Below are 25617 nucleotides of genomic sequence, written 5' to 3' on the forward strand. Positions count from 1 at the left end.
CAGTGCTACGCTTTATTATTATTTCTTATAATAAAATCATTTTCTTTTAGGGTGGATTTTCCATTTGTAAAATGTGAAATATAGTTTTTGTTAATGTCGTTAACTCAGCTCCACTGACTGCTCACTGTTACCTTGATATATTTATGTCTGCAGTGGAATGTAAGTATATTTACTAGTACTGTGCTTATGTACAAATTTGAGGTACTTGTACTGTACTTTAAATGTTTCCATTTTTGCGCACTTTATATTTCTTCTTCTTAACAATTCAGAGGGAAATACTGCACTTTTTACTAAGATATGATGGGTTGTTATAGATTAAACAACAGAATGTAAAATATGTTAAACAGCTAAATATCAGTGTATAATGGTAACAGCTTCAGTCCTATAAATGACAGTTAAAGCAAAGTAACGTAATCATCATCTTTCTATTACATGCTTAACCATGTTCTGCTTAAATATTGTGTCCAATCAAATGTATTCATTTAGTCACAAATAAGTTGAAATAACTTGTGCCTCTGTGTATATGAACCTGAATCTACTCTTAGTCATAGTTAGTGAAAATGGCCACCAGCTCTACTTTGAATAGAATGAATAATTGATGCTGAGCTGAAATCATGGTGTCAGTGTGGTCGTCCATTTAACTCCAATCTGAAACATGAGCTGCCATTGAAGCCCTAATGTCTGAAGAGCCACCTGTAATGACTGTCAAATACAATCTGTATTCTCCACTGGGGAGTGCGACCCCTTTGTGACCATCAGAGTCCCCGGAGAGTGTGTGAAAAGTGTGTCTACCCCATGAATGTGTGAAGTGTGTTTGTGAGGAGCCAGCAGCAGGCAGAAGGCCAGGGGCTGTTGTCTGACACTGATTTGTAAAGGGAGACAATACGGCTCATTGACCTGCCCGGCTCCACTGTCTGTTGCACATACCTCGCCCAGCCCTCCCCGGTGGCTTCGCTGCTCTTTAAACGAGCAGCAGATTGCCCCAGGCGCAGGCAGGGAGAGAAGGGGAGGGGAGTTGGGCAGCGGGCCACAGGTTGCTTTGACAATGAGAATCCTCAGAGAACAGAGGAGGGGGGGGGGGAAAGGAGGCAGAGCCAAAACTTTGATAAACACATTCATATTCTACAAATCTTACGTTCAGACGCTCGCAGAATCAGTGGCATCTTTAAATCACTTCTTTTTTTATTCTAGCCCACTGATTTATTTCTAACATGTCTTATCTGTTTCATTATGGTTTTTATCTTTATATTATTGTTGGGTATTTTATTCCATTAGAGTTTTGTATTATTTCAACTGTCTGATTTAATTTGCCTCATTGCTTTCCTGAAATGTTTTAATCCTGGTTCAACCATGTAAAACACTTTGTACCTTTATTTTGAAAAGTGCTGTATAAATAAAGTGTTTTATTATTATTGTTACTATTACTATCTTTCCTTATCTATCCTTATCCTATGGTAAGAAATATATAGGATCAATGCAGTATTAGAGGCCAACTCATATGGTGTTTCCACTTGTGGTTCCCAAACTTTTACAATCCTACAACTCATGATTATTTTCATTATCGACTGCCAATCCACTTGATCAATTGATTCATTGTTTGGTTTATATTTGTGTCGTTTTTTATGCATACAGCTCCTGCTTGTTTTGAGGTTGTGTGCTGCACTTTTGGAAAGTTTTGCTATTGTTTGGGTTATGAAAAGTCATAAAACGGTGAAAAAATATCTAACATAATTTTCCAAAGCATAAGGCAATGTCTTCAAATAACTTGGTTTGTTTAGAAAACAGTCCAAAACCCAAAGATAGTTCATTTACTGTTCTATAAGAAAAACTGAAAAGAATTTCATTCGAGAACCAGAAATGTGGGGAGTTTTTGTTAATAATTAATAAATGATCAGAATTGTTGCTGATTCATTTTCTGTTTGATTGAATAATCGATTAAATTACTAATTATTACTCTTTTTACCCTAATAGATTGCTGTTCATTTCAATAATTTGGTCTGAAGAGGTCAAACTATCCAGTATTTCATAAGAAAAAAAGTAAAGATTGGGGAAATGTTTAAAATAATATGTAGAAAATTGTCATGCCGACCCTGACGAGGTTTGAAAAAACATGATTTGGAACATTATTAGACACTAAAGTAGTGGAATTATTAAAGTAGTAAAGAGTAGTTGATTATCGCTTAAAGACAAACTAATAATAAATGGTAAATGTAATAAATATCAGTACTTGTGGATCTTTATCTAACCACAGCAGACGTTGACATATTTCCTCTGGTGCTCACGTTGTAAACAAACCCTCCTCCTTTTGTCATCCATTCCCATTGTCAGAATCTGTATATGACCTTTTCTCTCCCCTCTCTGCCTCTCACCCCTCGTAGCCTTTTCTTTTCCTTCCTTCTCTCTTTCACTGTCGAAGACAAGCTGTTGCTCTGTCCCTGCGGGCCACTCCCTCACTTGTCTGCTCCTCTTCCCCCCCCCTCTCTCCCATGCTCTCCTTCTTTCTCCCTCTCCCCACCTGTTGAAGCAATTGTTGCACAGACCATATTGTTGTCTTCTTATTATTTTATGTCACTCACGAGGGTCCATGCCCCTTTTTTACACACTTTTTCCTCCCGTCTGTGCCACTCCCTCTCTCTCTCTCTCTCTCTCTCTCTGTCCCTGCTGGGTATAAAAGTCCGAGACGAGAGTTGAGCAGTGATATTCAACAGATCACCACAGGAAGCCCAAACTACTTCAACAAGGAAACAGGATTTCCCAGCTTCTGTTTACCTGCAGAACAACCAGCTTCCTCAGGCGACAGCGGGACATTAGCTGCCGCCTTTCTTTCCCATTTGGACGTAAACACGTTGATATTTTACCCAGCAGGCTGTGCAGATGGACAGAGGCATGTCTGTGTCTCTGTGGTGCGAGGAGGTGGAGGACCAGAGTCAGGACCAGAGCCAGACTGAGGCCCAAACCCAGGTCCACATCGTGGGCTCGTCTCAGCTGCGAGCCGCCTGGGATCCCACCGTGTCCGGGCATCGTGTGATCCAGAGGCTGCTTCATGTGGAGGAGAGGTACATGCCCTCCATGCTCTACATCACCCTCATCCAGCGGGAGCCAGAGCGCAGGGAGGACCTTGCCAAATGGGCCCTGGAGGTATGAAACTCTTTCACGCTCCAGTTTCCCCTGGTGGTGCAGGATGAGTTATGTCATCACAGCAGCTGTGATGCCGATGCCTCACATCTTTCTCCTTCTCTCCAGGTGTGCTGTGAGTGTTGCTGTGATGAGGCAGTGTTCCCCCTGTCTGTCTCTCTGATGGATAGGTTCCTGTCGGCCTCTTTGGCTCTACCTGTGTCACCATACTGCCTGGCTGCCGGCTGCATCCTCATCGCCTCCAAACTCACAGAGTGTGACAACGTCACCGCTGACACTCTCTGTGCTGCAGCTGAATACAGCTTCCAGCCTTCGGACCTGAGGGTGAGTCAGTCCCACAGCATCCACACATGTGGGTACAAATGGGTTTCTTTGAGCCCTCACAGTCAGGGCGGTAGTGGAGTCTGAGCAGAGGTTGGGTCATTTCCAGCTGTGGGTCCCTGATATCGTCATCGCTTTTAACCCCACTTACAGTTGCATAGAGCATAGGTCTTAAGGGCTAAACTCAGTTAAACTCAGTTACACCTTGGTTTTAAAAGTAGAATACCTTTCACCTTTTTGCAGTGTTATTACTCTAAAGAGTTGTAGCAGCCATACTGTATCAAACTAATGTAAAGATAGGATGTTAAAGTCAAATGAGGGAATTTTTCTACTGTTTGTGATGCCTCAGCCCACTTAAAACTTTAATTTACAATCCAATAGGGCTACAACTAACTTTTTAAAATTAGTTCTACTGGTTTTTCTATCACTTATATTTAACTGATTAATTAAATAGTTTCAACTGTAAATTAGATGAAATGACAACAGATGCCTCATAAGTTATGAGAGCCCCAACTGATGCATGTGGATGACAATGACAAATCAATTAGGGCTGTAACCAATGACTATTTTCATCATCAATCAATCTGCTATAACAATGTTACACAATCATTTCTGACTGCTACATGCACCTATCTTCCTTCCATCAGGAGATGGAGCGTGTCATCCTCGCCACCCTCCGATGGGACACAGCAGCAGTGACTCCGCAGGACTTCCTCCCACACTTTCTTGCCTCCGTGGAGGAGAGAGGAGATGGAGACAGTGGTGACTGTGAGGAGGGGCTGCTCTCCACCCTGCGGCGGCACAGCGACACGCTGGCTGCCATGTGTGCCTGTGACTCCCGCTTTCTGGGAGCTCTACCATCACTTGTTGCTGCGGCATCACTGAACTGTGCTCTGAGGGGTCTGGGCAACAAGGGCCCCGCTCAGCTGGCTGTAATGAGTGATGCACTGGCCGAGCTCTGCCAGGCTGACCTGGTGAGTACACCTGCAAAGTCTGAGGCTGCACATAGGACTATTTATCTGATTTTTTGTGATTAACAATTTCTATTTTATTTTTCAAACAACACACAAAACATACAATTCGCCACATGAACATATCCCCTCTCCTTCGTCATCACCACCCACCCGGGCAAAAATCAAGAAAAGATAACACAGTCACTACAATATTCCAGACAATTCAACAAAATAGTAACAAAATAGACAATAAACCAAATAAACATTTGTATAAATGACAACACTATAAGCCCATCATACACGTCTCTCCCCAGCACAATGCCTCTTAGGAGCCCTACAGAAAGCTCAGGTACTTTCCCCATTTTCTAGTGTAGACATCCAATCTGGCAAACCGTTTACTTGACATTTTTTCAACCGCCGCCACCCTAGCCATCTCACAAGCCCACTCCTGGATTGACAGCACCCCTTCATTTTTCCATCCTTCCATCTGTCTGGCTATCATTAAACTAGTCTGGACCCAGCTTTGCATGTGCTTATCCATCCCGCTTAGGATATAGACCCATCTCCCATCTCCCAACAAATAATCTTGGGCTGAATGGAACCTGGCTCCCTGCTATCCGACATAGGTTATCATGTATCTATTTATCTGATTTGATTATTCAGGTTTTTTGGTTGTTTTTTTTGCAGGAGTGAGGGTTGCAAAAATAATCAGTTTTAAGCAACAGACTCAGTACACTTGTGTTTTGAGGGACCTGTTTGTTTTACATGCATGCCATCATTTATATATTATTATATTTATATAATTTATTCTCTCTGTGCCTTGCACCCCAGGTAGTGCTGCAGTGCTACAGTGACATGATCGAATATGCCCTTCGACAGCGGCTGAGGAGTGGGCTTCAGCAGGGCCCCATGGAGAAGGATGAAGAGGTGGAGAACGAAAGACCCGGGACACCTACTGACATGAGAGAGATTGATTTCTAAACACTGAATCAACTGTTGCATTGAAAGTGTGAATCAATCAAAACCTTTCATCAAAGTTCGTCAGTCAAACTGATATATATATATATTGATTATGACCTCAAAATGCTCTGACATGTTTTTTATATTTTAAAATTACTTTATTGAGTGACTGTTAATTTATTTTGTATCTTTATTTATTAGTGAACAATTTTAATGAAATTATGTGTTTTGCATGTGCCATATTTTATTATCTATTTCTATTAATTTTATTGTAGGCCTAGATGTTATTTTGATGCATAATATTTAAACCTTTTATTTATTATCACGTGCAATTGTTGACTCTTTCGATGTTAATTTATTTCAACTTGCCATGACTTTTATGTTTGTGTACTGAATTAAATATACAACAAATCTATTTTTCAAAGCAATTAAACGTTTAAAACGTTTGTACATATTCTGCATCCGTGTGTTATTTACCAATGGGATGATGCTGCGTTCACTTAGTATTCATAGGCTAGTACTTACGAAGATAAGCTTGTGTTACAATTCATTCTACTTTTGCTAGGATATAACTACCCCCTTAAAGCACAGCTACAAGAGCAAATGTGTTGATGGCTGGTTTTTCTTTTTAAATCGTGGTTTTCTGACCTATTTTAGGCTGTTGTACGAAAAAAATAAATATGAATTCACTATTTCTGACAGAACTTGAAGGCAGCATGTTGAAACCACAGCTGCAATCTCATGACGTCAAAATTATCCGACGCGAATAGAGACTGCTTTTAGCATCCGACCCGATCGGATCAGATAATATAAATACACATGCGGTAAGAGAGCAGCTATTAAAAGATATTGTGTTTTATAACACATTTTAATTGTCGTTTTTTGTTATCGGCGCAGTTTAAAGAAACAATTTATAGAACATCGTGACATATAAGACAACACAACGCAGGTAGAAGACGTCTCTACAACTCGCAGTAAGGTTCTGTTATATCACCTCTCAAATGACCTTTTAAAAACCGAATAAGGTGTAAATGTTGTTAAAACCAAAACGTAATTCACTCAAGCTATAGGTTTAATCTCACAGGTGATTCCACGTATGCATGCAAAGATGTTTTTTGTGTTGAGACCTCCTCTCATCCGCCTCCGTGTTGTCCCTGTTTTAAGATAGCTAGCTAGTTAGCTAACGTTAAATAGCTAGCTACAGGCACGAAGGATACCTAACTTATAATAGTAATGTGCTATTTAAACCGTGTTATTTTAACCGTGTTAAGTAAGACTTCTGGTGTTAAAATCTAAATGTATGCTGTTAATTCAGCTCGCAAACTAGCTAAGTGTTCCTGCTCAAAATGTATCGTTTGCCCAAGCGATCCACCTAAGAAATCTGATATTATGTATTCCTGTTCTCGGTGAAGACGTCTAAAGAAATAATAAAAAGGAGTTAATTTACTATCTTTCCATGTGTGTGTTTCGGACTGGAGTCATGTACTAGTTAGGGAACCATATTGTGATGAACACTGTCTGCACCTTTTTAAATACAAGTCTGACACTGGTCATGTGGAGGATAAATTAAGCGGCCGTCCCGTGTTGCCCTCGTCTACCGTTACATTGAAGATATCTACATAAAAAGTGCAGTAGTGTTCGAGCAACTATAAACCAAACTTGGTGCAATACTATACTGCAGAATTGTTTTATAGTTTGCGTGTGAACATAATTTAAGATTTCACACGAAAAATGCATCTTGTTTAATTTGTTATGGTCCAAATTTGTAGCCTATATTATGGACTGTGGCAAATAAAAGAGCGAACTGGATTATTTTTGAAGAAAGCTTTGCACACCTGTTATACAACACATCGATCGCACAAGATCTGGTGTCAGCTATTATGTTGGAGAACAACTGACACTCACTCTAAGACATTTATCTTGGTTTTTATTTCTCACACACCTCTGCCTCCTGTTCTTTTCTGTGCTAAAATTGTAGCTTTTCAGTCAAAGCTTTGCATGCAATAATACGTAACATACGTTGTTGTTTATTTTGAAGGACGATGACCTTAAAACCTAGCTGGCTGCTACTACTATCCATCTCTGCTGGGGTCTGGTCAGTGCCTATTGATCGCAATGGAGACAACCAGGAAGCAAAAGAGGAAGTGCCGGAGGAGAACGCGGTAATGATCATAGTAGTCTCAGTCATGTAGCCTACTGTAGTTTAGATTCAGTTTGTTGCCAATAATCCGTCCTTTACAACACACTCTTGCAGGACACAGGCCTGTACTACGACAGGTATCTCAGAGAGGTGATCGAGGTTTTGGAGACAGACCCTCACTTCAGAGAGAAACTGCAAACAGCCAACACAGAGGACATCAAGGTTAGTGTCCATTTCTCCTTCATTCATGCCCAATACTGGGAAACACTCCAAAAGCTTTCTGTTTTACCTTTTACAGGTGCCATTTAATCTGTTCTTCTCACCTGTATGTCTTGTGTTGTCCGTCAGAATGGCCGTCTCAGTAAAGAGCTGGACCTGGTCGGTCACCATGTGAGGACGCGCCTGGATGAGCTGAAGCGTCAGGAAGTTTCTCGCCTCAGGATGCTGCTCAAGGCCAAACTGGACAGCACCAACACACAGAGTGAGTGGACTCATTCTCCTGTTGACCACTGCAGAGGGAGAGTGTTTGTAAAATACCTAGATAGATAGGTAGAGTGCATCAGATTTAATTTAAAGATCTCCGGTGGAAAATTAGATGGTTGGTGTATCAGAGAAAGACATACAAATGACAAATACTAATATTTAAGGTGGTATAGTCTTTTTTTTATAAGAAGTTTATTTTGTACTAAATTATAATTTATGTTATTTCCTGCATAAAACGTCATATGTTGAAAATTATCTGAGCCAAACGTGTTTTCAAATCTTACTAGTAAATAATAAATACCACATTTGATCTACATTCTGTACTGTGTGAAGCAATAGGTTTGCTTTTTGTGACAACTGTAACTGTTACTTGAAAAATAACTAGTGTTATTAATTTAAAAGATTGACTTTACTTACTTACTTTAATTACTTTTTTGGTCCTTCAACTAATCAACAGCTATACTAATTATCAATTGCCAGTAACCGTTTCAGACAGATTTTAGCAATGTAAGCGTAGATGTTCATGTAAAATATTGCCCAAAAATAAAGAAATATACACATGAATAGGAATTGGTAAGGTGTGTATTGAGAGAGGAATGTAGCCCCTCGGCACAGAGATGTGTTCAGTGTGTGCAGGACATAATGGAAGTCATGTGTGTCAAAAGTCCAGCATGTGTCTGTTAATTGCTGTGTCTGCTGTGAAGGCCTGCAGATGGACCACGCCTCCCTGCTGAAGCAGTTTGAACATCTGGATCCCCACAATCAAAACACCTTCGAGGCCAAAGACCTCGAGCTGCTAATCTCGACGGTAAGATCCTCCAGAGATAATCAAAAACTGGATTTTTCTTGACCCCAGAGACTGAGAAATCAGTCAGTTGGTTTTATGTTCTGACAAGATTTTAATTGGACATGAGTAAGTGACGAAGTCACAGTCCAGCAGAATCTAGAATTACACTGATCAGACTCAAGGGTGCTACAATTACAGCAGACCGAATGACGGTAGACCTGCCCGTAATTGTTCCAGACACCATATGTGACCCCTCTTTGGTTTCAAGCCCCTGTCTGGCGCTTTGTTCTAGGCCACCAAGGACCTGGAGAACTACGACGCCGAGAGACACGAGGAGTTCAAGCGCTATGAGATGCTGAAGGAGCACGAGAGACGCGAGTACCTGAAGGGCCTGGACCAGGAGAAGAGGGAGATGGAGGAGAAGAGACTGCAGGAGCTTAAGGACAAACACCACCAGCACCCTAAAGTCAATGCTCCGGTACGCACAAATGCACCCACGTTGGTTATTCGGTGGAAAGAAGTGGAAGTGAATCTGAATCAGTTTTATTGGCCAAGTATACTTAAATACACAAGGAATTTGACTTTGGTAGGTGTTAACTCTCTATACATTCAACAAATAGACATGTAATAGTAAACATTCAGTAGACAAAAAGTAATATAGACATATACTGTTAGGGCTGTGCAATTAATTGAATTTTGATTTCGATTTTGGCTCCCAGCGATCACCAAAATAGTATAATCAAGAAAAAAACGATTATTTTGCCATGTTCTGTTTTGCAAGAACACTCTTATTTTGTCTTGTGTTCTGAATGACACGCGCATGCGCACATCCGCCCCTCCCAAAGCCAGTCAGGGAGGCAAGTCGTGTGCATATCATCCGCTGGAATTTAAAAACTCAGCGTGAGTAAAGATGGCAACAGCGTTTGGTGAGCAAAAAAAGGCAAAACCAACTCAGTTGTCTGGGAACAGCTAACGTTAGCTAACACTGCGGTCCCTCTGCCTTTGCCCCCCCGCTGTAGTAGACGTTGTATTCCCCCGACACGTTGTATTCACTTACTGTTTAAAACTTTTTCCAGCTTAGTGGGGGTGCATAGGCATACTGCTCAAAAACATAGTAATGTTCCCTCAGCATTTAGTTTTGTTGTTAAACTCTATGTAAATGAGCAGGGACGTTAAATCACCTGTTTCACGTAACGTTACTCTAAGGTACCGTCTATGTGCTGGATTTTTCCTAAGGTTAGCTAGCAAATACGCCCACTGACGGCAACATTATTGTTGATGTTTTGGCACAATGTTTAGTAATGCCAAGAGTAGTGGTCATAGTGAGTGAACATGTGATGTGAGATGCACACTGTGTTATGTGTGTGGAACTGTTCATTAGCTGTGTAAAGTTATGTGTGATATGTGTAAAGCTGAACCGACTCACAGTAGTAAAACAGATTTTATTCTGATCCAAAGACTCTTTCTGTGAGATAAAGGACACTAACAGATTATACCCTGGACACTATCCATTATATCCAAATGTTAATGAGTAATCGTGTTAAATAATCGTGATTTCAATATCGACCTAAATAATCGTGATTATAATTTTTTTCCATAATCAAGCAGCCCTAAATATACTGTACAATAGAGACAACAATATGGCACATATCAACATAATATACAAATATCAAGACAAGTACACATGGAGTGGGATGTAAAGTAGTGTGCAAGATGCATATTGGAATAATAAGTATCAAAGTATAGAATGTTCTTTAAACATGTTTTGCTGCATTTTTCCCATATTCAGGGTAGTGTCGCTCAGCTACGGGAAGTTTGGGAGGAGACAGATGGACTGGATCCTCAGGAGTTTAACCCCAAAACATTTTTTAAACTGCATGGTGAGTGACGCCTCTTCTTTTAACCCCTGTCCTTTATTCATATCACGCCAGTAAGTTAAACATGAATAAACTTCTTCTCTGCCCTGTTTAGATACAAATGAAGATGGTGTTTTAGATGAACAAGAATTGGAGGCTCTCTTCACTAAAGAGGTACGGAACCCTGCAGTACTGTATATCATGTCTTTAAAATCAAGGTATTACTTGTTAGGTTTTACAATGAAACGGCTTAAAATGACATGACAGAATATAAAAAAAATGGATGATCATCTATTTGAAAATACAGCTGTTTTGTCTGCGTATCGCACGCTTTTTAAAAGTAGAAGTTTTGAACCTGACCGCGGTGATATGCACAGCAGCCCTGTAACATCTGTTCATTTCTCTTCCTCCAGCTGGAGAAGGTGTACGACCCGAAGAATGAGGAAGACGACATGATGGAGATGGAGGAAGAAAGGCTTCGGATGAGGGAGCATGTCATGAAGAATGTGAGTCTTAATTATTTACTTTTTTGACTCGTGTGCCGTGAGTCACTCTCCACTTCTCTCTCTGCTTTGCTGCGACTGATGCAGCGTACGTTTCTGTGTTAAAAGGTGGACGCAAATAAAGATCGTCTCGTCAGCCTGGAGGAGTTCCTGAAATCCACAGAGAAGAAGGAGTTCAGTAATCCCAAAGAGTGGGAGGTAAAGAGCCCAGAGGTGGCCTGAAAGGCTGCAAAGTGATCAGAGGGTCTGTGGTTCAAATCCCAGGACAAGCTGGGGAAGTGTGTGTGTGTGTGTGTGTGTGTGTGTGTGTGTGTGTGTGTGTGTGTGTGTGTGTGTGTGTGTGTGTGTGTGTGTGTGTGTGTGTGTGTGTGTGTGTGTGTGTGTGTGTGTGTGTGTGTGTTGGATTCTACAAAAACATTCTGTAAATGTGTCAGCGAGGAGTTTGAATGTGATGAAAATATAAATAAAGTATAATATTTGTAGTTTTTATAATATGTAGTATTACTAGCAGTACGTCTTCTGTGACTAACATAATATAGATTTCTCTTCCAGTAAAGCAGGGGTAATAATTATGTGACATAAAGAGCATTGCAACAGTGGACTATATGCCTTCCTTTTAGTCTAAAGTATGTTTGTATAATATTTACTTTTGCATGCAAAGTAAAGATCTAGACCGAAGCTGAACCAACTCATGAGTTTATGTGCATGAGTATGGTGAAGCCTTTACTAAACTATAACCTTTCAGTAGTGGTGTGAATACATTGCATTACATCGACTCCCACTGCTGTCTCTGTAGACTCTGGAAACCAGACCGGTGTACACCGAGGAAGAGCTGCAGCGATTTGAGGTTGAACTCCGGGACAAAGAGGAGGAGCTGAAGAGGAAGGCAGAGAATCTGCGTCAGCAGCAGGACCTGCTGAAGGAGAGAGGCAAAGCCCTGGAGGCCCAGAGGAGAGAGTACCAGCAGGTAACTGTCCCGCCACGTCAGTCGCGGCTTTACGTATGTCGTCTGCAACTGGATTTAAAGAATGGATCCCATGACATCATCATATAGGGGTCAAACTTGGAATTCTACTAACTCAACGGCCAGTTCTCAGCCTGTGATAACCCTGACGCATGTTCGAATGATAATTCAATTGCGATGTTTCAATTTCAGGCAGTATTAGAGATGTCCCAGAGACAGAAGGAACAGCAGGCAGCAGGCGGGCAGCCTCCTACAGGTCCTCATGGAGAACTACAGTTCCAACCAGAGATACAAGTGGAAAATAAAGGTAAGCAATTTTACATATGGTAAATGTGTTATTGTTGTTATGGATTTATTTTGTAGTGGTTCTTATTGAGTGGATCTTTGTGTGTGTCTCTCTCTCTCTCTCTCTCCCCCCCACAGAGGCAAAAGTCCCAGCTGAGCACCAAGCCGAGCCCCAGAATAATCTGCCTGCAGAACCTCCACAGAATCTGCCTTTACACACTTAATGCAGCACACTCTGACAGCCTTAAAACAAACACACACACACACACACACACACACACACACACACACACACACACACATACACACACATACACATACTCCGATTTGCACTGACACAGATATCCAGATGGGTTCCTCAGACTAAATTACATGAACTGTATGTATAAATTCTGAAAGACTTGGCTCGTGAACCATGACATATCGTACTGTGTGTTCATCTTTGTGGTCTACATTAGATTTAAAGACCTTAAATGGCCTTCAGTGTAAAATTATAAACCTCTTCAAATAAAGTCTTAATTTAAACCAAACTTCTTGAAATCAATCTATTTTGGGGGCCACTGGCCGGGATAAATTTCAACTGTATACACTCCAGCTTCCTCTCCTCACTGCTACGTGTCATTCCACAGTGATGCTGCGTGAGATTGTATTTCTGGAGAACGGCATCGTCCTCCATGCAGGTCAGGCAGAAAGCACCTACCTTTTCTTGAAATTCTGAGCACTGGGTGACGTTTACTCATTAGATGCAGCTTGCTAAATCTGAAATGCAACCTTTTTAGTGACTCAAATGATTATAAAAAGATCAAAACGTTGGAAAAACAAAAATTACATTAGTGGGCCGGTTGTAACAATAAATTCTGTACATGTTAGGGGGGGGCTTATTAATGTCTCACAGGCCAGATCTGGCACATGAGCCAGCAGATGGTGCGATATTACATTACATCTCTTGTACATATGATGTAATGTAATATTGTATTTATATGTAAGAGCAGTTAGATACAAACTACTATAATAACAGCATACATTACAATAGAATAATATAAGTATGGAGAGAAGTGGGTGAGAATGGAAGGTGGTTGTGTGTGTGTTTGTGTGTGTGTGTCATCCTGTTGGGAAGAGTTTTTGTGCTCCTGTTATCCTCTGTCATGGCTCCCTGGGGACCTGTTGTTGTCCAGCTGATGAGATGCCGCCGCTCGGGGCATTCCTATCAGCATTCCTCTAACCCACTGACCTCCCGTGACCCGCAGGGCCCCTCCTCTCCTGTTGTCCATGCAGCTGCCTGCTGTCAGTCACCGCCGTCATATCGGCCAAATAAAGACGTCTTCAGGAAGCTGCCTGGATCATCAAATCAGTGTTTATCATGATGCAATCCCTAAAGTTCAGACGCAGGGGATTTGTTTTGAAATGCTCAGTCTTGTGGCTATAGAAGCAAATACAGTGTGTTATTGAGCGTAACCATGACCTTTATGGATGCACAAACCTTTATTTTTGGATATTTTCCAGCCAAAATCAATACATAAAATACACTTGTGTTGCAGTTTTAGCGCAAATACATAATGCAAAACAGGTAGACCAATATAGGTGTATTCTGTTCATAATTAAGTGTTGTATTAAAGGACAAACTCACGGGGAAGAAGTGCCAATTCTGCAATCAGTCCAATGTTATTTGATCTTTGCACTATTCTTCTTCAGTGTGGTTACGGTCGTGTACTGCTGCTATAACAGAACATTCCCCTCCGGGGATAAATAATGTATCTATATATCTTTGTCAGCAGTAGAATAATACTGGAAGATACCAACATTGTATTTTAAAGCTGATGTTATGTTGATGGATACAAATAGCATACCAAGATACATAATTAATGTGTCTGTAATGCAAAAGTGAGAATATGGCAATACATCTGTTTAGATGCTTTAAAAAAACATACCTCCTTAATTTAAAATATTCAAACAAGAGTATTATAAACTAAAATTAGGATGGAATCTCGCTGTTAAAGACAGTTTTGGACGCTTAAATAAAAACACAATTAAGACTAACTTTAAAATGCTGCTGTTTGTGAGCAGAGGTGGCACTGAAGCTGTCAACACACTGTCAGTGGGTCTGTTAAAGGTGTGATCTTGTGAGTGAGTATACTGCATTAAGGGGAGTTTTTGTACAGATACTAAGAAATCCTGATACTTTACTGGATAACTTCCCAGATTGGGAGACTTTTTCTCCCCTACTTTGTTCTTAAAATGGCACTTATTGGTTATTTTGCAAATAAATACACAATTTGATGCACTGTTAGCATTTAAAGTAGCCAGCTACTGTATATACATTTACCCAAGGGTGTAACTTTGGGTTCAACATTGGGAGGGGGGGGGTGTTGAGATCAGCACCTATCTAGCGAGGCAATTTGTTTCAGCAGGGGGCAAATTTGGGGCATCAAACACCTTATTTCCTGCATTCTGGTGAATGTTTCTGCAAAAATTTGGACAGACAAGAGTTTTTCTTTGCTTGCCAATTACATTGAATCCAGAAAGCCAACCACTTATCATGTTTTACAACAGTTAATATATATATTTTTTGCACTGGCCAGTTTTGACCCCCCGTAAATTACGCCTATGCATTTACGTGTTCAACAATAAGTTGGCAGTAACATTTACATGTCAATTAGCTGACGCTTTTATCAAAGCAACTTCTAATTGCTATATATGTCAGAGGCCGCACGCCTCTGGAGCAACTAGGGGTTAAGTGTCTTGCTCAGGGACACATTGGTTGATGTATCACAGTGGGAATTGAACCCACCTCTGCCACACCAAAGGCAAATAAATACACAATTTGATGCACTGTTAGCATTTAAAGTAGCCAGCTACTGTATATACATTTACCCAAGGGTGTAACTTTGGGTTCAACATTGGGAGGGGGGGGGGTGTTGAGATCGGCACCTATCTAGCGAGGCAATTTGTTTCAGCAGGGGGCAAATTTGGGGCATCAAACACCTTATTTCCTGCATTCTGGTGAATTTTTCTGCAAAAATTTGGACAGACAAGAGTTTTTCTTTGCTTGCCAATTACATTGAATCAAGAAAGCCAACCACTTATCATGTTTTACAACAGTTAATATATATTTTTTTTGCACTGGCCAGTTTTGACCCCCCGTAAATTACGCCTATGCATTTACGTGTTCAACAATAAGTTGGCAGTAACATTTACATGTCAATTAGCTGACGCTTTTATCAAAGCAACTTCTAATTGCTATATATGTCAGAGGCCGCACGCCTCTGGAGCAACTAGGGGTTAAGTGTCTTGCTCAGGGACACATTGGTTGATGTATCACAGTGGGAATTGAACCCACACCAAAGGCAAGTGTCATATCCACTGCGCCATCACCACCCACAGTAACAAGTCCTTGCACTATAACACAAAAAGTTAACAGTGAAAAGGAAAACTCTTCACTAAGAGACATTTTACTTTGATATTTAAGATTTTACTGCAACAACACTTCAAAAAAGTTGTACTTTTAATGGGGTATTATTCCATTATAGGTATTTTAATACTAGAACAAGAAGTATTAAAAGGTAAAGGATACAACTCATTGACTGTGGCCTCTGTGACTTGTGCAATCCCTGAAAGAGGATCAAACACTGTCGCTCTGTAAATGGTGCGTCCTCCTCCTTCTTTTGGCTGTTTCAGTAGACGTCTTTCAGCTGCTTTTGCCAAATCACACTGTGTCTGTGTTGGTCCGTTCCTTAACTGGTCTCTTTGTGTTTTCACAATCTTAGATGAAGTTGTTATTTGAGGCTGACTTGTCTTCAGGTATTTGCTGATTGTGTGAAATATTTGTGAGGCAGTTAATCGAGTCTGTGATTCTGCTTAGTCGCTGACCCTGTCTGTCATTTTACTTTTACAGCTATTGTTCTCAGATGTGGTCAAATGTCAATATGACATAAAACTAAATATAGTACAATAAATAAACAGAGCACATGTAACATTTAAAAAGAAAAGTAGCCATAGAATCAGCACCATGATAAATTAGCAGCACTTTCAGGTGATTTTCAAGAGCATATTTACAATTTGATTGTGACTGATTCTGAAGTATTATAAGTAACATTCAAACTAATTGTATGAACTGGTTCAGTGTCAGACAGGATATTGACAAGTACTTTAATGTACTTGTACTGTTTTGATGTTCTGGATTTTTAAGCTGCTTTGCTGAAAAAAGAATAACCTCTGATCTGTAAATGATCAGATTCCAAGACAGATGCAGATGTCGAGTTTTCTTAAAAAATAGTCCCAATGTTTCTCAGTAAAACCATAACCTGCAGCCAAGAAGAGTGTGTAAGTGTTCAAACTTGTCCAGCCAGCTTTGTCTGCTGTTTGTCATCCCAGACTTTCTTCCTTCTGTTCGTCTCTAAAATATTTGAAGTTAAATTTGGATGCACTTTGAATCTACCTACTGTACATCACCCTCTCTGAAGAGGACATTACGTCACCTCCACCTCACCTCCCCCCCGCCACTACCGACGCCCGCCTCTTCTGCGATCTGATTGGCTGACAGACCAAGCCTTTCAGGACTGGTGATGGTGACAAAGTTTTACTGACATAAGTAACGGGTGATTTAATAATAAAGGGAAAAAAACAAAACATTTTATTCAATTTGTTTGAATAGAATAATGTAATCCCTAATACATCCTCCAAATGACTCACCGTATGAACTTGCAACAACAGTTCTGGTTATTTTAAAGTTGTTTATTGCTGGTTGACCTTTTAAAAGTTCATCAAACCGTTCAGTTTCACAAAAAACTGCGAATCCATGATGGGGAAAAAAAACCCTATGGTGGCAGTGCATTGCAGTTCCTTTATCGAGCCGCTAGAGGGTGCAATTGTTTAATTATTTTTTGGCAAGTTCCATACCACTCACTGTGAGAATAATTGAGGAAATAATTCCCATTCTAATGATGTCCATTGGTTTTGTGTTTAAAGGTATTAAACTGCAACAAAGTGCAGTTAGAAGTAAGTGCAGTTAGAAGTAAGTTGTGAGCATAGACTGTAAAAATAAGCTTGAGAGGCTGTGAGGAGTTTATGTGGTGATGTGTTTCTTTAAGACCCAGCATCTTTACCGAGGAGGAGAGATGAGGGAAGAGGAACGATGGGAGGTCGTTAAGGTACAGAGAAACACACAAAAAGGGAAGCGGAAGCACGGTTATTTCTCTTCAGAATTAAGTTTCAACTTGTTTGTCTTTATGTTTTAGGTTATATAAAGAAGTGATTTATCAGTCATTACCATAGAATGTAAATATGACCCTAATATTTACAGTCTATGGTCAGTACTCATGTTTTTTTAATTTTTTTTTTATTCATTTATTTATTTTTAAAGATTGATAGGCTACTATATTGCTCATTTTCAACAAAAGCTACATGTCCACAAGGATTCAATACAGGTCACCTGTCCTAGATCCCTGTTAGCTGTCCTGTAGATCAGTGTTTCCCAACTTTAAAAAAAAAGAATTTTGGCTTGTGATGCTTTAAAGCTAAAAATAAAATGAATTATCAGTTCTGATTTAAATAAAACCAAACATATTTATTAAAGATTTTAACAAGATTAAAGTGTTTTATTTGTTGCGTCATGCTCATACAAAATGTGCAGTCAAAGGCAGGTTGGCATACCCTTAAGGCAACAAGCTAGTGCAATAAATATTTTTTGAATTACTTTTGCTTCATTTATCTGCTATTATTGACTTGTGAAATAGCCTACTTTGTTACATGTTTTTATTTATTTATTATTATTACTATTATTATTAAATCCATATACTGTATCTTTACGGTTCTCAAGCGTTTTATAGACTTGCATGTTTTATTCTGAAAAGTCCTGACCGGATGTGGGCTGTGTTTTCTGCGTGTAACTTGCCTGGCGCCGCGGCTGAGCCGAACCGTCGCTCCCTCAGCTGAGAGAGGGAGGGGATGGGGCAGGCTGGTAACCGGGCTGGAACGGGGAGAAGCTGCAGCCTCCGTCTCTCAGGTGCTCTGGCGGAGTGAGCCGGGCAACGATGCGCCTTTACTTCCTTTCTCTGTCGACCATGGAGAGGGTAAGACACACAAACCCTTTGGTGGCGGCTGATATCAACCGTGATGTTCGGTACACAGATCTAGCTGTGCGTTCGACCGTCCAGCTGTTTTTATGGGTGGGGGGAGTGGGGTGGTGCGGGGGGAGGGGGGGGGGGCAGTGGGGTGTTGATAGGAAATAGACGCCTTGCAGTCGGATTAAAGCCAAAAGCGGCGCTCCGTTTTCCGACGTTTAGGTTTCTCACATCACTAAAAATAATCCAATTGAATGATAACGTCTGATTGAATGTGTTAATTAGGCCTACATCATTTACAGCATGATTGGCACCTCCTGCTAGATGTGATAGCGGCGTGAGGCTGTATCCTGCACAGCCCTACATGCACTAAATGCATGTGTTTCCCCTATTTAGGTCATTTATTATGTTAAGACGGCTATTAATTTCCCGTCCTGACAACCTGAGGATAATAAGCCTCCTGAATCACCCAGAGTATTTCTACAGATGGGGTTCCGGAGCCGTAGAAAGGAACCTATTTCCGCACGTAATTACAATTCATGATGACACCCTTTTTTTTTTTTTTTCCACATGAATGTATGAAACAGCGCCGCATCTTTCTGCTACCTACAGGCCTGGTAATTGTTCTCGGTTTCCGTGACGGCTGCTGAGGGAACAGTACCATTCACGACTCATTTCCGTGCATCATCCGCATTCACTTTCACCATTATGACTATGGACGCTCGGGTACATATAGAGCCGAGACATGCACTGATGGATGAATTAGCCGATACGTTGATTATCGCGATGTCAGTCAGTGGAAGAGAGAGAACGCTGCTGTAATAGCAATGGTTATTCTTTATTTTCTTTGAGGTCTGGAGAAACGCCTGAGAAAGGTGTGTGTGTGTGTGTGTGTGTGTGAGAGAGAGAGAGGATGGATCATATGTGTGATGTTATGAGACAACCTGGTCGGAAATAAAAAGCTTTATGATATTTATATCATCAGCTTGTGTCCCTCCATTATTTTTGTTCTATCAGATTTAACTCACATTTGCCTAAAAAATATCCTCTCCCTTTTTTTCTTCTTCTCTTTGCAGGTTCATCTCTCATCTCAGTGAAGCCTGGGCCGGGTGGGGGGGGTCAGAGGTCATCCACCAAACCTGCACTTCTCCCTCTTACCCCTGCACCCCCACCCCACCCTTCCACCAGACCCTCAGCACCTGTCGCCCTACACTGTATCCCCCCCAAAAAAAACACACTTTTCTCTCACGTACACATTCACAGAGCTGCCCTGTTGGTCTCACGGCCCTGCACTCGCCTCTTGCCTGCCACCCAATTGGCTTGCGAGGAAATTCCCCCTGATCAACGAAGCAGCTGTTGGCCGTTTCATGACGAGTCAGTGGTTCCTCAGACGCTGCGCTCAAGTGTCCTAGACAGCCTCTCAGATAACGCCTCTCACACCCAGGCCTCAAGATGATGTGCGAGGTGATGCCCACCATCTCGGAAGACGGGCGCAGCGGCGGCGGAGGCGGCTCGTCTTCCCCGGCGGGGGTCGGAGGAGGAGGAGGAGGGACGGGCGGAGGGATTGGAAGCGTCGGCGGCTACGGCAGCAGGGATTCCCGCGGTAGTGCCGGCAGTGGTGGCGGCAGCGATGAGGGCGGCAGCACTGGCAACCTGGAGTCGCTGATGGTGAACATGCTGACGGAGAGGGAGAGGTTGCTGGAGAGCCTGAGGGAGACCCAGGACAGTCTGGGGACAGCACACCTACGCCTCAGAGATCTGGGCCACGAGAAGGAGTCACTCCAGAGGCAGCTGTCCATCGCCCTGCCACAGGTACGATGACACAGGGGGTCAGGAGGTGGAGCTGCTCACACACCTCCAACAATCTCACCAGTTTGGATATCACACAATGCTGTTTCAGTACTGTACTGTACGACACATCTCTCAGCTTTACTGCTTATAATCCAGCCTTATTATTATTGTACTATATACCTAAATTTGGAACAGGTCATATTTTAGTGTTGCCTTGTCAAGGTCCGATTGAAGGTGCGAATGAAGGAAGGTTTCATCAAAAAGGTATCTGTGCAACTGGCTTGAAATGGTATTGCATGTAAGGCTGTAGACGTAGACGTTCAGTATACGTGTATTCAGTTTTTACTCTGCATGTTTGACTTAAAGAAACACTTCACCCCCAAAATTAAGACTCAGTCAGAGTAAAATGTCTTTTAGATTTGGTGTCCAAATGCAGTGCATGGTGGATTGAGTGAGTGCAATATTTCCCTCGTTATCTCCGTTTGTTACTCACAGTGCTGACAGACGCACCATGCACATCCTACAGTAGCATGCTGGGATCCGTCGCGCTGCACGCATGACTGAAGCATTATCATTGAGGAAAACAGAGGAGATGATTCGGTGAATATTGGATACCTGGACACGTTTTTTTTGTTTGTATATTTACAAAACATGCATTGTTTTGTTAAGAAGCTGTTTTAAGAAAGTTAGAGCCAGAAATAGACTATTAGCTGTTAGCTTTAGCTTAATGGTTTGGGTGACAGTTCAGATGGAAGTATTGGTAAGAATTTGCTGTATGTTTTGTGGGTATATGTATGCTGACTTCAGTGGAGTGTTCACTGACATGTGGGTGTGTAGTTAGGGTGAACTGCACCTTTAAAATCAAGTAATATATATATATATATATATATATATATATACTTTATAGCACTTCATTTGCACAGCAGCAACAAAGGTACATTTTTCAGCACTTAGACAGAACATCAGTGTTACTGCATAGTGGTAGTGAGTGAGACATGTTTGTTGACAGCCTAGTTCGATATTAGAAAATCAGCCGACAAGTGCACACAAATCATCTAAAAAAAATTTACAGTATATGTATGGTAGTTCCTGTAGTTCCAAATGATGCTGTTTTTTTTTGTTTTGTGCAAGTTATTTTAAATGAACATCTAAATGCCGTAAAAGAAAACACAAATACAAAAAGAACTTGAACTTGAAGATTCATCGTTGTGAGCAGCAGAGTTGGAGTACTAAAATAAGGAACTTAGGGCTAGATTTATTAAGCCTTTTGCGCCTGTTTCCAGGCGTTAATTGTTCGCAAAGACTGACTTAACCGATGTGGATTATTTACAAACAGGGCGCACTTGGGTAAAATCACAGATTGCCTGCCACATGAGCGAGAAGAGAGAATTTGCGCTTTCAGTATGCGTTCGTGGGAGGGTCATGGGGAAAGTGGGAGTTCCACCCAAAAAGGTGGGAGGATACGCTTAAAGTGCGCCTAATTATATATTCCGTGGTATTTACAAAGACTGCCAGTAAGAGCGCGCCTCTATTCTGCGGGGGAAATTGTCCACCTCTTAAAAGCAGGTGCCAGCCGCCAGCCGGTTTCCTCGTATATGCCTCCTGAGGAAATGGCAGCAGTAATCCGAGCAAGACGAAGAAAGGCCAAGCTGAAAAGATTTTTGCCACAAGGATCACACTTTTTCAGTGGAGTGAACACGAAATCATTAAGCGTTACAGATTAAGCAGCCATGCCACATTACAGTTAGGCTACTGGAAGAAATCAAAGATGACATTGAATCTCCGACTCAGCGTTAACATCCCATTCCAGCAGTTGTTAAACTCCTCGCTACATTACAAATATTGGCATCAGGATCATTTTAATAGCATCAGCAGTGGGAATATCGCAGTCTACAGCACCATTACCGCTTTGCTACAGCGCATTTTACGGTATAATGGGTGGAGAAAGGCGCTGATTGCCCGATGAACTCTGGATGAACTGAATGTTTGGTGAATACGACGTTAACTGAAGTATCACAGCGTGCGCCTTCTGCTGGTTGGCCATGGCGCTGATAACGCTACATTCGCAAATGTACATAGATCTGGCCCTCAGTGTATACAAAAACACCAAAATCAAAATGGTAAACAAAATAAAATAAATACTCCATCACAATAGAAATCCTGCATTCAAAATTAATTCAAAGTATAATCTTGTTCTGTATCAAAAGTACTGGTAGTGAAAATGGTTCCTTTCACAGTGTTGTTGTTGATGTGTTAAACTGTCAGCAGGGTTTTAATGTTGTAGCCGGTCCAGGTGGCGCTGAGTCTGACTCCTTCAGTGCTCTGCTGCGGAGTTTGAAGTAACAGCAACCGTCAAATGTCCGACACTAACATCATTCTTTCTTTTCTTGCATTAAAGCTCTTTAGATGATGCTACAAATATGACACTAAAATAAGGCTGTAGCGTAAAGTCGTCAAGAGAAATAACAGTGGTTAGTTAATGAGCTCTAGAAGATTCTATTCTGCAAAGTAACTACAACCAAAGTCCCCAAATAGAAATACTTAAATAACAATACCTCAAAACTGTAGTACAATTCTTTACATAATTATGCTGGAGGGTCAGTCAGTAACCATGACTACTGAGTGTAGTTATTGGTATTTTGTACCCCATTTGTGCCCCTTTGTATTACTGTTTGTATTCAGAGCTCATCTGATTTTCTGAAAGACATAAAGCCTCTTCTTTTTTTATGGCTTGGCTGTGTCGATCTTTCTGCTGTTGGACAGGTTCTTCTGTTTCAGTTGTACAAATTGAGCAAGGAGATATATCATTTAGGAAATGCAGTCACAACTTGAGAAACAAGCTAAAAAATCTTCAAAATCAAACCGGGGCTGCCTAAAACCTGATGATGATTGCACAATGTTGCATTTGCCCCTGTAGTGCAGGAGCCATTTATTATATTCTCCCACATCCCAGTGCCCGAGAGCTAATCATTTTGTAATTCCACTCAACATACAAGAGCTCCATCTCTATTTTCAGGCAGGAGTCATTGTAGGATGCCTTGGGCGGCGCTGATGCCTCCCTCATTGTTAGTGCACTATTTCTCTATGTCGCAGCGCCTGAAAGATCAAAATGAAATAACGGATGTAGCGGCGCTGCACATTCTAACAGTGACTGGACATTAAAGGGCCATATTACCTCACTGAGAGGAGATCAATATGGTGCACACATCTACAGAAACACACACACACACACACACACACACACAGACACACACAGCCAAAGGAACACATGGAGGGCTATGAAACATTCTACAGTAGATGAGTTCACAGAGTTCGCCTGTGTGTTAGATGTTGCCAAGAGAGAAAAATAGGAGAGAGGATGGAGAGAGTGACAGCATGACACACACACACACACACACACACAAAGAAAAAAACCTGGTGATATGAAACACACAGAGACTAACAAATCAAGTCCATTTGCATATTGCTGCATGCTAATGAGGTGGCTTCTAGAGTCTGTTTTAGATGTGGTGTATCATGACAGGGGGAGGTTGAAATGGATGAAGGGTGGCGTGGCAAAGATGGGAGAGAGTAGAAAAGAGGTGAATGCCAGAGCAGAATGATTTGCATCGACCAAAATGACGGCGCCCGAAAGAGACAGAGGAATCTAGAAAGTGTCTGGTACCTGCGGTCCATCTCTTGCACTCCATCTTTTACATGAAATAATCACAGAAATATGATATCCTTTGGGCCCAGAACATGCCATCTGCACACAGCATTTCTTCCTTGGTCCTCCCTACTTCCATCTTTTTAAATAAGCTTCTTCCTTTCACGTCTTCTTTTCCCCTCATCCTCCCAGTGAGCACATGAGCCTAAAACCTTGTTACAGACTGTACTGTGTGTGCTATACTTTTGAAACACATTTTGGCAGGGAGAGAGTGTGAGGTAAGGCACTTGTTTGCTGCCGTGTGGGTGAACCGATCAGTGTTAACGCAGAGCAAAGATAACAGCAGCATGCATCGGTGCCCTTTAATGTCTCGTTTGCATTATTGTATTTTTTTTTTTTTAAACACACATGATTCGGCGCACAAACACGTGGTCGAGGACAGTGTCGTGTGTGCATCATCACGTCGCCATCACACATGAGCAGAGTGGACAATCAGTGCACAGATGAGTGCTCATGCTACAGTATGTGTGCATAATGTGTTCAGTGGAGGGTAGGCCTGTAACAATTATTACATAATCGTCTAATTTTCAATATTTTTACATAATCGCGGTTTCTTTGTTTAACTTGCTAACATTAGCTAAGGTCCTAACGGCTAAGCCTGTTGATGGTAATTGTTGATATTGTTTAGAAATGCCAAATTGTGATTATTTAACTAATTATTAGTCGGACTGCTGAGCTAAAGCAATGTTAGTTGTTGGCACTTGACCCTTCCTATACAGGTTCATTGCAACAAAAATGACAACGGGGGGGGGATACAGCAAGGTTTTTGATAATAAAGAGGCGTAGTTTACTTCATAGGCTGTGTACTTGTACTTGAGTTATTATATTATCTGGGTCACATAACCAAGTGATATAACCAAAAGGCTATTCATAAATTTAATTTGTTTAAAAAGGTAATACATAAATAAATATTTTTTAAATTTTACTGAGAGACAAGTCTATTGTAAGTTGCAATTATTTCTGAGAAAATTAATTGTACAGCAACATTTGGAATTGTCACAGCTCTAGTGGAGGGTTGTGATGACAGAAACTAAGACATCTCTGCTGAAATTTCTGCTGAAAGTGCTTCATGATGTCGCTCATCCTCTCTTTGTTGATTTGTTGCCATAGATACCGTTTGACTAAAGGGAACAGATATTTCATCATACATTTCATGTAGCTAACCTCCCATTATACATAATTGGATTAAATTACACAAAATCACAACAGTTCAACTGGACACTGCTGTCAATTGGAAATATTAGACATTATACTGCGCTGGCCTCATTCCAGCTTCTCTCATGCTTGTTTAACCTCCAGGCGTTTGTTTTAATGACAGGCATATGCACAGCCAGTCCTGGTTATTGAGCAATTAAACCAATTTCAGGTGCAACACGTGCAATAAAGCTGGTTGTTATATTTTACATCGAGGCCTGGTTTAAGACTCCCGGTGGCCATTAACTGTGAGCGCTGTGGTAGATATGGCAAAGATTATACTGTATGTGCTGTGTGGAGCAGTTTCCTCTTTCAGCCATAGCTGCCCGTCTGTGCATGTTAAATTCTGTGAGGTTGAATGTGTGAGTTTGCTAATGAAATCAAGATTTGTGCCATGTGGGTTAACGGAAAATATTGGCAGTACACGTTAACCGTTTTTAGTTTTTTCCTTTGTTCTTATGTTTAATAGTGTATGTTTCT

The 25617-nt window shown here is 41.2% G+C and overlaps 3 protein-coding genes across 10 annotated transcripts in view; all 3 read left to right on the top strand.

The window, feature by feature from the left end:
* The first annotated feature begins 2716 nt into the window (after positions 1–2716).
* On the top strand, positions 2717–5687 carry ccndx (cyclin Dx). The gene is made up of 4 exons (XM_039825359.1): positions 2717–3138; positions 3244–3459; positions 4104–4430; positions 5241–5687. Exons 1-4 carry the CDS (start codon positions 2875–2877, stop codon positions 5388–5390), a joined length of 957 nt encoding a protein of 318 aa, XP_039681293.1. The 5' UTR covers positions 2717–2874; the 3' UTR covers positions 5391–5687.
* A 406-nt stretch (positions 5688–6093) lies between these two features.
* On the top strand, positions 6094–12917 carry nucb1 (nucleobindin 1). 3 transcript variants are annotated; one of them, XM_039825971.1, is made up of 14 exons: positions 6094–6193; positions 7408–7531; positions 7624–7731; positions 7858–7990; positions 8697–8800; positions 9072–9257; positions 10569–10659; positions 10751–10809; positions 11049–11141; positions 11247–11336; positions 11935–12105; positions 12295–12409; positions 12526–12646; positions 12691–12917. In XM_039825971.1, the coding sequence occupies exons 1-13, from the start codon at positions 6189–6191 to the stop codon at positions 12609–12611; spliced, it is 1365 nt and encodes a 454-aa protein (XP_039681905.1). In that variant the 5' UTR covers positions 6094–6188; the 3' UTR covers positions 12612–12646; positions 12691–12917. The 3 variants fall into 3 exon arrangements, with proteins under 3 accessions (XP_039681905.1, XP_039681904.1, XP_039681906.1); XM_039825970.1 differs by having other exon boundaries at positions 12526–12917; XM_039825972.1 differs by having other exon boundaries at positions 6116–6343; positions 12526–12917.
* Positions 12918–18281: 5364 nt separating this feature from the next.
* The window catches only part of ppfia3 (PTPRF interacting protein alpha 3), a 32579-nt gene continuing 25243 nt past the window's right edge, over positions 18282–25617 (top strand). For all 6 annotated transcript variants that reach the window (XM_039824746.1, XM_039824748.1, XM_039824749.1 and 3 more), the window contains exons 1-2: positions 18282–18455; positions 19523–20258. In XM_039824746.1, coding sequence (XP_039680680.1) covers positions 19899–20258 — 360 coding nt within the window. In that variant the 5' untranslated portion in view covers positions 18282–18455; positions 19523–19898. The remainder of the gene's footprint in view (positions 18456–19522; positions 20259–25617) is intronic.

This window comes from Perca fluviatilis, chromosome 15 (assembly GCF_010015445.1).
Source record: "Perca fluviatilis chromosome 15, GENO_Pfluv_1.0, whole genome shotgun sequence".
In the NCBI taxonomy this organism is placed as follows: Eukaryota; Metazoa; Chordata; class Actinopteri; order Perciformes; family Percidae; genus Perca; species Perca fluviatilis.